The 13,172-nt window shown below is 54.6% G+C and overlaps 1 protein-coding gene across 1 annotated transcript in view; it reads left to right on the top strand.

Annotated features, from left to right (window-relative positions):
• SH3PXD2B (SH3 and PX domains 2B) overlaps positions 1-13,172 on the top strand; it is a 64,772-nt gene that overhangs the window by 19,491 nt on the left and 32,109 nt on the right. The window contains exon 3 of the mRNA XM_017728055.1: positions 10,768-10,843. Coding sequence (XP_017583544.1) covers positions 10,768-10,843 — 76 coding nt within the window. The remainder of the gene's footprint in view (positions 1-10,767; positions 10,844-13,172) is intronic.

The raw sequence follows: 13,172 nt of genomic DNA, 5'->3' as shown, positions 1-13,172 counted from the left end.
GCGTGCCCGGGCACAGCTTGACGCCGTTCCCTCTCCTCCTGTCCCTGTTCCCTTCGAGCAGAGCCCGACCCCCCCCCAGCTGCCCCCTGGCACGTTTCAGGGATGCCCCTCTTTGGGACAGGTCACCCCTTTAGGAAGGTCAAAACCCTTTCCTTCAGTCCTTGTCCCAGCTGAAGCTGCAGCAGAGGGTGATGTTCTGTGGCCACTTCTTTGCACAGAGCTTCAATTTTGAGGCCAGGGCTCATGTCAGGAGACACGACATAGGCTGGGCTCAACGTGCTCGCTGCACAATTCAGGGACAGAAAAACTGGGAATTGGAAGCAACGTTAAAACTGGCTCTGGTTCTCTCTGCCATTCCTGTCTGTCTCTGCATCCAGTGTGTTTCCCAGTGCTCTTGTTTGTCCATATGTTTAACAAATCCTCCAGGTTCTTAGCTGGAAACTCTCAGCTTTGACCCACCTGGAGCTGTGTCATCTTGGAGAGAGTCCTGCGGCCCTGGGGCCAACAGCTTTGTGTGGAACACCGAAAAATAAATAGTCTGTTGAAGTGGTGCCTACTTCCATGAGAAAACTGGCAGCAGGCAGTGGTCTGTGCCTGTCAGCTCCGTGTGGAAGGGAGACTGCTCCTTCTGGAGGGGGTTCCTCACCTCCTCACAGGCGCCAGGGAGAGGGGAAGGTCTGTGTCTCGGGGATTCCGAGAGGTTTTCAATAATCCACCACATTTAATGGGCTCGGAAGGCTGGAGCTGGCACACAAAGAGGAATTGTTCTCATCAGCTTGTTTCAGGCAGTTGGAGGCTTGAAAAATTAAAATGAGCCTCTTGCTTCCATTACTGGCAGCTCAGTGCTTGCCTTCCTCTGTCTTCTTCTCTTCCTCTTCCATTTTTGTGCTTGCCTTCCTCTGTCTTCTTCTCTTCCTCCTCCATTTTTTCCTCCTCCTCCTCCATTATTTAACCCGGGCTCCTGGCAGGCCTTCTCAAAGGTGAAGTGAGTGTTATTCAAAGGTGAAGTGAGTGTTATCTTAATCCTCCCGATGAGGAGAGCAAAGAACAGCCTTGCTGAGTAAAGTGCCCCCAGCAGCACAGGGCTCCTCCAGGTGGGAATGCCAGCCTGGATTCACCCCTCTCCTGGCTCATGCCTGCTCTGGGCCGGCCTCTTTGATGGAAAAGCCCTGAGGCAGCTCAGCCAGGCTGTGGCTGCAGGAGTTGGATGGTTTTTTGTGTCCAGGGATGGTAAACAGGGCTCTCTCGAGAGCTCTTTCGTAACAGGAATCTTATTTCAACACTTTGGGGATTTCTTTTGGTTTTGTTGTGTTTTTCTTTTCTCCGGGGTTTATGGAGTTCAGCAAAATTCTGAGCAGTTGTGTGTGCAATGAACTTTGTGGTTTCACCCTCCCACAAAAATAAATCAGCAGGATCTCAATCTCAGGCAGTTGGATCAGGAAAGGCAGGACAGGGAAAAACCCAGAGCTTCCTCCAGCGAGGTTCCTGCTACAAAGCACCAGCAACTGCTTTGTCCTCTGTGCCCAGGCTGCACCCAGAGCCACGAGCTTAAACACCACATGCAGAAGTGCAGGAATAGTGAATTCCCATCCTGGAACTCGGGAGGAGGAGAAACTCTTCCCATTAAATGAGGGCTCCCTCTGTTTGCAGAGGGAGCAGCCGCTGTTTTTCCAGCAGTGCGTCAAAAGACCTTCACCATTCTCCTCCTCTCTCCCTCCACAAAGAACATGCACAGCCCAATGCACTTCAGCCTAGTTAAAAGTTGGCTCCTTAATGTTTTCTCTCTCCAAATGTCTCCCATTTATAGCGTTCCAGCCTTTGGCAGCAGCAGCCGGCGCATTCCCGAGCGTGCCAGCGCCGGGGCAGGTCAGGGACTCAGCATGGGCTGGAGCTGGCACCCCCTTCTGTGCCTGGCAGCTCAAAGCTGTGCCTGCCCCCGGGAATCAGCAGCCTGTGTTCCCTGGAGCGGTGCTGGATGAGCATTCCCAGGCCAGAGCACACCCGGGACGTGCAGCGGTGCTGGGCAGCACGGCCGCAGGAGAAATCACCGTCGCTTTGGGGAGCTGAAACCTGTCTCGAGCAGTGCTGGGAACAGCACTCCATGGCTCTTGGCTCATTCCAGGCTGGGAACAGCACTCCATGGCTCTTGGCTCATTCCAGGCTGGGAACAGTGCTCCATGGCTCTTGGCTCATTCCAGGCTGGGAACAGTGCTCCATGGCTCTTGGCTCATTCCAAGCTGATCTCCCTTTCCTTTTGCTCCGAGTGCAGCTTTGGTTTGTTGTGAGTCCATCTCCGCCTGCTCCCATCGGCTGGTCCCTTGTTCCCAGATGCACCCAAGGCAAAGGAGGGCTGGCTCCTGAGCCTGCCCTCTGTTCATTCATCCCTCTTGGCACCCCTGCTCTCCTTCCCTCTGGAAACTTGGCGGAGCAGCTGCAGGAGACAGCACTCCCAGCCCTGTGGGAAGGACATCCTGGCACATCGCAGCGTCTGATCCCGGAGGGAGCCTGAGTGAAACCCGTGGAGCCAAAAGATGGGAAGGATAAAAGTTCCATCCCTTGGGGATGGAGCTGAGGTCCTGTGCTGACAATCCAGTGTGGATTTTTGGGGGAGTTTTTGGATAATGCAGTGGTTAAAGGTTTTCCTGTTTCCTCTGTCCCTGAGTCAGGGGTGAGCTGATGCCCTTCCACTCCCCAGCTACTCATTGGAAAAGCTCTGGAAATTCAGCTGCCTCCTTCCTGCCAGGGCCCTGGTGGCCCCTGTCCTGCCCTCTGCCATGGGCTCTGTCCCTGGGGAGGTGCCTGCCTGTGCCAGGGGGTTTCGATGAGGTTTTGTGGGTCTGGACTGACGTGAGCCCAGCATCCCTGTGTGCTTTTAATCAATCTAACACAGCCCACTGTGCTGGTGGAAAGACTCACAATTTATATCATGTGGCAGCAACCCTGGATCCCAAATGAACCCGTTTCAAGCTGATTGATGCTGCCTGGGGAGAAGCTGAGGATGGGGAGCAGTAAATCAGTGTGAAGGAGTGCTGTGTCTCAGAGTGGGGGATTTTCAGTGAAATGCCCAGGACCTGTTTCTGTTGTTAAACCCTTCTGGTACAGCACAGACTGCTGGGAGCACCACCCACACACCCTGGGCAGCCAAGAAGTGGATCTGTGCACTTGGATGGGGAGTGGGAGACAGGAATGAGAGCTGGGCTTGTGCTGCCCCTGCAGGGGAAGGTGATGAAGCTGAAGGGACAAGGTGTTTCCCCCCACTCCTGATTCCTCACTCCTTTCCCACCCTTTCAGTGGATGACATCAGGCTCTCACAGGCTGCTGTAAATCACTGCTCCTGTGCTGGCTGCTGGAGGTGCTTTTGGTGAGGGATTTCTGGCAGTTTGGGGTCCCTTGGCAAAGGGCTGTGGACCTCTGCAAAGATCTCCTGGGGGGCCTGGGCACAGGGGAACAATTTAACCTGTTTTGCTCCATCCTAGAAGTGATGCTCATTTTTCGTCGCTTCCCTTGCACGTTTTTCCCATTATCCAGCATGCCCTGAGGCTTGCCTGTCTCCTCATGCCCATCACTGGCATGCAGCACAGACTTTTCCTGGGTGGGAGGAAGGCTGGATCCATCAGCTGGATTAGGGGAGACCTGGTGGGGTGGGGAAGAGCTCAGGATCTGCCCTTCCTCTGTGACTCACAGCTTTTAGCCAGAAAATGGAGGGGGAAATGGGAGGTGGTGCCAAGTGGGTGGATGCTGCAGGGCTCTGTGGGGCCATGCTGACTCCAGGGTTTTCCTGGATTCATGGCACCCCTTCTGCTCATCTTCCCACCCCCGGCATGCTGCTCTGCACCCTGTTGTGGTGACTTCCATGTTCTGGTGTTTTCTGGGATTGCAGAGTGAGCAATAACCACATCAGAAATGATCCCTGGTGGTACGAGGACACCCAGCATCTTCCCTGTCACAACTCCACCTCCCTGAGCCTTTCTGCCTCGCTGGGACCACATCTCGAGGCCTTTGCAGGAGGGCTGAGTCACTGAATTCTAACTGGGGTTTGTGGCTCTCTTCACCTGGCAGCGTGGAAATCAGATCCTGGGGATGAGGCTGGGGAGGTGTAATTAAGGGAGGTGAATTTATTGTTTTAATACTGCCTTTGACTGAACATTTAGGGTTTCACTTGGATGCCATTTCTCAGTGCTGACATCACATTAAATTAGCCAAACCAGGTATTTTTCAATACTCAAGGTGCTGTTGTGCAACTAGGGGAGAATTCCTTGTGCTCCCATTTTCCTCTGCAAGCTGATCCTTCACCATCAGCCATGGGCTGGTACTTGGCATTTTTGGAGAGGAAGAAGATGGGTTGTTATAGCAGACTTAGAGAAATGCCTCCCTCAGCGAGGAGTTTGGGTGTTGAAAAGAGGGTTGAGACCCCTCAGGACTGCAGTGGCTCCTTCTGCACCCGTGCATTGCCCTGGAGCTGCTCTTGGTGACACCACCGTGAACCCAAACCATGAAATCCTCCCTCGTGTGGAGGCAAAAATCTCTCAATGTTGGCTTTTCTGCTGACTTGGAACATGGGGGTTGTGTTTGGGGAAGGAACAGCGGGGAAAATAACAACATGTGTGATGCAAGAAGAGGGTCATGAGGCTGCTGGTCCCGACCAGCAGTGCCCTCCCACTGGGGAGGGTTGGGGCTGCAGCTTTTGCTCAGCTCAGACGCTGCCTCCTCCTCTGTCTCATCATGTTTGGGCCTGCCACAGGTTTAAAACTCGGTATTAATTTCAGGGAAGGAATGCACACCGGTCTGCTGCTGCTTGTCTTGAGGAGGGGAGTGTTTGGGGAAGGGAGGGGTGGAGGAGGAATCCGATCAGGAGCTATTTGGAGGAGGAGCTGGGCACAGGTCATGCTGAGGTTCTGGAGTCTCTCTGTGACCCTGAAACCCTTCAGTGGGGTTGGCTCTGGGTGTGAAGCACCGTGTGAGGTGTGAAACTCGATCTGGTGGAGGATGTGGGCACAGCCCTGCTGCCCCTGTCCTGCCCCGGCCTCACATGAAATGGGGCAGATTTGCTGGTCTTTCTCCAGTGTTTCCATTTCCACAACAGAAACTAAAATCTTATGCATTCCCATTCTTCCCAGCATTTGGGAAGATGCTGTTTTGGGATGTTTTGGGATGCTGGAGGGGAGGATGTGGATGAATACGACTCATTCGTGCAGCTTTCCCGACGGCCGTGACATCTCCGGCGATGGCTCTGGTGGTGGTTCTGTGGGTTTTGGCACCAGCTCTTCCCAAGGCTGTTTCCAGGGGCACATCCTGTGTGACACAGCCCCAGCTGTGCTGCAGGGATGTTCCCATGGCTGCGAGGGGGAAGAGGAACTGCCGGGTATTGCTGCTCTGTCCCTGAGCACGTCTCCAGCAGCAGTCACTCCCCACAGCTGGGTGAGGTTATGGGTTCAGGGTTGGTGCTTTGGGGTGTTGGTGCTCTGCTCCTTGCTGTGCTCATCCCTGCAGCCTGGGCCCTGCCACCCCAATGCCAAAGAGAGGCTGCAAGTATCAGAAATTAAGTGGAAAATGGATTAGGAGAGTAGTGGCATGAGAAAGGTGACTTCCAGGACTTGACACGAATGGAATGGCTTCAAACTCACAGAGAGCAGGGTTAGATGGGATATTGGGAAGACATTCCTTCCTGGGAGGGTGGGGAGGCCCTGGCACAGGGTGCCCAGAGCAGCTGTGGCTGCCCCTGGATCCCTGGCAGTATCCAAGGCCAGGCTGGACGGGGCTTGGAGCCACCTGGGACAGTGGAAGGTGTCCCTGCCCATGGCAGGGGTGGGATGGGATGACTTTAAGGTCCCTCCCAACCCAAACCACTCTGATTCTGTGGAACTCTGAGTGCTCAGGCAGGAACCATCTCCTGCCCTGAGCAGTGGAAGCTTTTTGCCCAGCTGCTTTTGGAGACCACTGTCCTCAGACCTGACCTGGAGATGCGAAGCTGCCACATCCTCAGAGCCCCCAAGTGCAGGTGGAGCCCCCTCAGCTCCCTGGGTTTGTTCCATGTGCTTTATGGGGTCACACAGAGCTGGTGGTGGCTCAGTCCTGGGGTCCCCACGGGTGTAGGGTGTGTCCTGCCCAGCCCCACTGCTCCCCATGCCAGCAGCTCTTCCCAGGCACCAGCGTGTGCCTAATGCTTCCTGTGACTTCATAGGAAACTTCTCCTGCGGTGGCAGCCGCTGACGATTTGTGTGGCCCTTTCATTTTCCCTCCGACCTCAGTTAATTCTTTATTTGTCGATTGCTGAGCGATGCTTCAAGTTTTCCATGAGGCTTTTCACAATCCTGCCTCTGTGATGCCATTTCCTCGTGCTGGGGGGGCCGGGGTTGCCTCTCCTGGTGGTGTGTGAAATGCGCTTGAACTCCTCACGCTGTGAACACCCAGCTCGCCTTGGCCATGGAATGGGAATTATGTGCTGCCCCAGCACTGGCATCCCGCTTTTGGGATCTGCGCTCGCTCCTTGTTAATCCTTTTATCTCCTGGGCTGCTGTGGGTTTTTTGTCACCCCCCGTTTGTTCAGACAGCCCTTGAGGATGCAGGGAAGGTGCCTCTTGTAGGATCACAGAGAGACTAAACATCAGTAGCCTGTGAGCTGCTGCCAGATGTCTCTTTCCCAGACTATTGCTTGGCAGAGCTTTCCCAAACCAGCTGATTCCAGTGCTTTGATCTGCAGGAGCACTTTGAGGAGTCCCTGGTTCCCAGCGGGGCACTGTGTCCCTCATCCTGTCCCTTTGGGGCCGGGTGCTCCCGCGCTGGCAGGGATGGCAGGAGCTGCATCCCTGTTCCGCCTCATCTGGGGATCAGTGGGATGCTGGTGACTCCAGTCTGGAGTGGGGCTCTGCTTCCCTGGCTGATGGCCAGCTGGGCACGTGGGGTCAGGGAGAGCAGTGGCCGGGAGTGTCGCCTCTGGAGCTTGCTCCGCAGGGACAGGGACACACGGGGTGTGCCTGGCTGCCTGTGGCGTTCCCTGCTCACCAGGGATGGGGCCCATGGGGAGCTGGGGAGTGTGGGATGAGAGCAGGCTTGGCTCAGGCTCATCTTTCCTCCGTGGCAGGCTACTGCTCGTGCTGTTCCTGCCTTCCCTCGGCGGGGCTGTGTCCTTCTCACAAAGAGTCTCTTGTGATTCTGCCACCACGCTTGGCCAGACTGGGAAGTCTTTTGTTGAACTTCTTTTTTTTTTTTCCCCCCTTTTCCCTTCAAGTGGTGTCAAAAGCTGGCTGCTCTGCTCTGGATAATAGGCCTGGCTGCTGGAGGCATGGATTAGGGCAGCTCTCTCTTGCTGGGCCACGAAGGAGCAATGTGGTTTTAGGCTGAACCTCTGTCAGTCAAGCAGAGCGAATCCCGGAATCCCGGAATGGGTCAGGCTGGCAGGGACCACAGTGGGTCACTGGTGCCACCTCCCTGCTCCAGCAGGGCCATCCCAGAGCACAGGGCACAGGATGTGTGCAGTTGGCTCTGGAATATCCCCAGGGAGGAGACCCCACAGCCTCTCTGGGCTCTGCTCAGGGCAGCAGTTCTGCCTCCTGTGCAGGTGGAACTTTCTGGGCATCGGTTCCTGCCTGTTCCTCTTGTCTCATTCAACAAATCCTCTTGAAAAGAGGGAAAAACTCTTCCACTGCACTGTGGAGATCAGAGGAGAAGCAAAGCATGGCACACCTTATTACCTGCTGGCACTTGGCTTGAGGCTGCGGGTTTTTGGCAGCGATTTCTGCACGCTTTTTCCAGCTGGGAAGTGACATGTCCTGCTTGCAGGCTGTGACACCTGGGGCCCTCTCCTGCAGCAGCCAAGTCTCTGGGGTCACCCTGTCTGCGTGGTGTAAACCCCTCTGGCACTGCACCAGCAGCTCTTTTTGGGGCAAAGCCCTCTGCTTCCCGGGAATCCTGCTGAGCAGGGACATTCCCCTCTCCCCAGGATCCCCTGCAGCCCGCAGCACTGCTAATTGGTCCAATTAGGATATTATCTTATGAGTTTCCTGTTGATGAAGCAGCTCTGCTGAGCTGCTGGTACGAAGCTGCTTTTCAAAGGCTGCCCATCCCTGCGGGTGTTATCCTGGTTTATTTTTCCTGGATGATCCTGTTAATGGACAGCTCGGGATGGGGACAGGGGGTTCCCACCGTCTGCCTCACTCCAGACTCACTGGCCAGACATTCCTGGGTTCCTAAGGAAAACAGAGAACTGATAAGTTGGTGGTGGAGATAAATGTGGATAAACATGCCCTGTGCTGGTGTGGGGAGCCTGGACTGGATACCCCACTTGGGCTCTGTGCCCCAGTCCTGGCTCCAGGGCCTGGCAAGCTGTGATCCCTCTCCCTGCTGCAAAGGGGTCAGTGAAAAGTGGGATACAACAGCTTCCCACATCCTAAAAACCACCAAATGTCTTCAAACTGCATCCACTCCAATCTTTTTCTTTTTTTCCTTTCTGTCACAAATACTTAAAAATAATCTTGGAAGGGGAGAAACAATAGATTAATTGTTGCTGGGGGATGTTTTTTTCCCTTCATTTTTCTTCCTGAGCTGGCTGAGTGCATTGCTGAGAGCCAGACTTGGCCTCTCCATGCTCTCCCATGTTTTGTGTCTGTCTGCATCTCCCCTGCCCTGTCTGCCCATGTCCCCGGGATCTCGGGTGGCCCCTTCTGGGAATGTGGTGAGAGCAGTCCTGTTTGGAGCTGGGATGGACACCTTTGCTGCAAGGAGGGTTTGTGGGAGTGTCCCCATGCCGACCTCCCCCCTCGCACAGCTCTTGTCCCCGCATGGCTGGGGAGAAGGGTGCTCTCCCAGGAAAACTTGGCACTGCAATCTGCAGACCATCTTCTGGTGCCTGTCTGTGCATCCGTCCCCAGGGTTTGTAGGGTTGCTGCACTTTTCCCCTTTTCCCATCCCTTTTCCAGAGCTAGGGCTGCTTTCCTTGGCTTTCCTTGGCAAGAGCAGCGTGACGGCCCCTGCTGTATCCCCATCCTGCACAATCAGCAGCAGCAGGGAGGACACAGGGAACCTCAAAACCTGGACCCCTGCCAGCTGGCTTCTCCTTGTCTCTGGTGGCATCCCTTTGGTCTGGAGCTGATCTTTTCCACTCTCTGTTTTGTGCTTTTCCGTGTGTGTGGTGCTCTGGAGGAACCCTCAGCCCCAGGCTGGGTTTCTGTGGATCTGGATCCGCTCTCCCAAACTGCCTCCCGTGGTTACAGCCAGCGCTGGGCTTGTTTTCCTTGGAGTGAGGTTTCCAGCTGTTCTTCCCACAGGCTCATGCCCAGGAAAGCTGATGAGCTGGTGTTGGCTGCAGCCTCCTCCAGAGCTGTGATGTGGCAGCCAGGCTGGGTGGGATCCATGGGATCCCTCCCCCTGCCTTCTCCTCTTCCTGTGAGTGCCAGAGAGTGCTCCAAGCACTCTTTTTCCTTCCAGCAAGAAAAAAGAGCATTTGGTGACTGCCAGGCTTCTGAATGGTGCCAGCCCAGGCAGGTCTGGTCTGACTGGAGTGGTACTGGTGGCACTGGGTTGGGCTGGAGCAAAGGGTCCCCACACTGAGCAGCTGCTTTGCAGCCCAGCAGAAGGAAATGGAGATGGTCTGGGCTGGAGTTCTGGATGGATTTGGTGGGATCACATGGCTGGGAAGGGATCTGGCCAGAGGCACAGCCCAGGCACGTGCTGCTGGGAGAGGCACAGCCTGCACCGTGCGTGCCTTGGAGGCTCACGGTGCTCCGGGAGCGAGGGGTCCTCAGCTGGGGCTCCAGCAGAGGCAGGGAAAGCTTCCAGTGCCTCCAGGATTGCTTCCAGTGCCTCCAAGATTGCTTCCAGTGCCTCCAGGATTGTGTTGTTTAACCACAATCAGATGTGCAGCGTTCATGCCTCGTTTTCCTCACCCTTCCCCAGTCCCAAGCTTTCCTGAGCTCTTCCCTGCAGGAAGAGCAGGGCCAGGGGCACCTCTCCACCACAGCACAACAGGAGGGTTGCACAGAGTTAGGGGGATGTGGTGGCAGCCTGGATTTTTGTGGATTGAGGGAAGAACAAGAGATCTTGGCATGCCCAGGGAGGCTGCAGTGCCTGGGGGAGCCGAATCCTCCCTGGGGCTGCTCTAATGTCACCACAGTCCCTGCTTGGTGCCAGGTCTGGGGACATTTTCCTTCCATTTCCTTCCATTTCCTTCCCAACTGTTTTGAGAAGCAGCTGTGAATGCAGCCCAGTTGTGCTCAGTGCCACCCTGCTTCTGAACTCTCTCGTTTTCACTCTGAGAGCTCCTTTTGGTTTTCCTGTTGTCTTTGGGACTCTTGGGGGAGTTTTTAATTCTCGAAATGCAGGGAAAAATACCTCCTTCCTCCTGCCCCCTCTGCTCCAAACCTCAATAATTTTATCCCAATCTTTGAGATCCAAGGAAAAAAAGTGTAACTACTGCGTGTGCAGGGCTGATGAGACTTTCTAGGTGCTCAGCACACTTCCTGGGCAGGTTGTCTCCAGTGCTCCCATAAACGCTGAATTATTTAGGCACAGAGCTCCAACAGAGACAGACAGACCCATTTCAAATATCCCCTAGGCACCTGTGAGCTGCAGAAATCCCGGGAGACACTTCAGATCCATGCCCTAGGGAAACCAAGGGAGAGTTTGCATCTCCTTCCCCTTCCTTCCAAAGGAGGGGGTGGTTGGAGGTCTCTGGGCATGTTCTGTCTCCTCTCCTGCTTTGTCCCCTCCTGGGCAGAGTGGCCTCGTGTTAATCCCTGCCTTTCACCACCTCTCTTGCATTTCCTTTTCCAGATGCAGATGCTGGACAAGTTCCCGATGGAAGGAGGCCAGAAGGACCCCAAGCAAAGGATCATCCCCTTTCTGCCAGGTAGGAGAGTGGGCTCCAGCAAAATCCGTGCTGGTTTTGGCACGGCAGGAGCTTTTCCCAGCCTGTGTGCGAGCATACACGTAGTTCAGCTCTTATCTGCTGAACAGCCTGAGTGCTTGGCCTGCAGTTTGTCCTTTAAAACCTCTCTGTTTGTTAGCAGAGTGCCCAGTGAGTGTTACACCCCTCAGGATTTCTCTGGCCCTCCAGAATTCTTTAGTGGAACACCAAGAACCCCGCAGGCACAGCACAGGGCTGGGGGTGGTGTGAGGCTGCCCAAAACTGCTCCCACGCTGCTTTCCCTGTCCCAGGGGACATCCAGAGAGGAGGAAAGAACAATGGAATTCCAGCTGACTGACAGCCTCAGCTTCCTCCCGTGGTGTTTGGGGCTGGCTGCTCAAAGACAGGATTTCTGTGGCATGACATGTCCAACATGAGGGGTTTTATGCCCAAAGAACAGATGGGATAATCCATGGCACTCTGTGGTGTGGGGGATTGCTGGTGGCTGCTGCTGTGGGGGGGAAAAGGATCCCTAATATCCTTTGGGAAAACCAGCAGCCTGAGGGGAGTCTCTTTGACCACAGAGCTGTCTTTACCCCCAGCCCCGAGTAGCTAATGAGGACATTTAGGAATGTCACGGTACCATAATCACTTCCAGTGGCTCTCAGGTCTGTTTAGTGCAGCCCTTTGTGCTGTGCTCTGCCTCCTGGCTCTTCTAGAAACATAAAGGCTTTTGTGGGCTTTGCTTTTTCGCTGAGTGGTGTGAGGAAAAAAAATCATTTCCACCCCTTTCTGAGCAGGGGAATCTGCTCTGGGTTTCTGATTCTGCCTTGTCCTGGCATTGTAACATCAGCAAAAGCAAAGCTCACCTGATGTTACAGCAGGAAAGCCCTTGCTGTACAAGTGCTCCTGCCAGCAGGGAAAGGTGAAAGCCAAACTGGCAAAGGGCATCACTTGGAAAAATTGGATTTGTGCTTTGGCTGTGCTGCACTCACAGAAAATTCCCACCAAAACGCTGCTATTTTTGGAAGAGAAGCCTGGTCAGAGCTCTGCTGCTCACACTCACCAGTATTTGTTTCTCCTTGGTGTTGAAATAGTTTCCCTTCGCTCAGAAACGTGTCATTGGGATTTCCACTGCGGGAAAAAAAGGGGGTGGAAATTGCTGGAAACGAAAGGCTGGGACAGCTTCAGGAGCCCTCTTGCTTCGGGGAAGTTGTGTTATTGGAAGTGGGAATCGTGGTGCTTTTGCTGCTCCTCCTGGAGCAGTCAGGAGCTGGTGGCTTTCCCTGGAGCAGTTCCGTGAGCCAGAACCTCCCCAGTGCGAGGCTGTGCAAGCTCTGCTTCTGAAACAGGATTTCACCTGGGGGTAAGGGAAGGCTCTTTTGGTATTTGCTGGCTGTACTGGAGCCTGATTCCTTTCTGGAGCAGTTCTTTGCCTTTCCCAGTTTGAGATGACAACGAGTCTTTTACAGCTGAACCCCACCTTTAGCTCTTTCAGCCCAGGGGTGTTGTCCAGGTGAGCTCAGTCAAGCAGCCTGGGACTTTTTTTTTCTGCAGAAATGTGGTTCTGTGTCCCTAGATTTGCTGGGGGTTTGATTGTGTTCAGCTTCTGGGAATACTGGAGCTTGTTCCCAATCCCATTTTGAGCATCTGAATTTCATTACCAAGGGGGATTTGGCTGCAGTGATTTCCTGCAAGGCCTCTGCTTTCTGGGAAGCCCCTTGCAGAGCAGCATCAGGCGCTGTGGCCACTGCAGTTCTTAAGAATGCCTCCTGCAACTCTGGCTTCCTTAGCAAACCCCAAAGTGTCCCAAGCTCAGGGTCACCACCACGACCTGAGAAGGTGCCACTGGGTTTGTCTGTCGGGCTGGTTTCCTGGAATGGGAAGAGAGTTCCAGGGTTGCCCCACATTACAACACCCAGCCCGCAGGAACTCTGTTTTGTGAGTGCTGCCTTTGAGGATTTGACTTTTTATGGGAAATTTCTGGAGACTGTGGCCTCTTGAAGCAGGTCTTTGATGCTGTCAGAAGGGGCTTTTGTGAGTGCAAGTCCTTCAGCCCACGCAGCTCTTGTGGAGTGCAGCCACAGAGGTGGGTCCTCCGAGGCAGAGCAGTCACACTTGAGCTTTGGGGCCGGGGTTGTCCCTTTCTGGGTGTTGGCACCACGTTCACCCCATGGCTCGGCACGGTGGGGGTTTGGATTTTCCTGGCAGTGCTCCTGCTCTGTGCCTGCAAAGCTCTGCTCCCACAGAGGGGAATTTGAAGTGCTCTTTGAGCTCTTTTAGCTGGCCTTGAGCCCCTGGTAGAGCTCCGTGTGGTGCTGGGGTGGCTCCT

Source organism: Corvus brachyrhynchos, unplaced genomic scaffold (assembly GCF_000691975.1).
Source record: "Corvus brachyrhynchos isolate BGI_N302 unplaced genomic scaffold, ASM69197v1 scaffold21, whole genome shotgun sequence".
Taxonomy (NCBI): Eukaryota; Metazoa; Chordata; class Aves; order Passeriformes; family Corvidae; genus Corvus; species Corvus brachyrhynchos.
The sequence above is the reverse complement of the archived record's forward strand: the minus strand, read 5'-3'. Positions and strand labels throughout refer to the sequence as shown.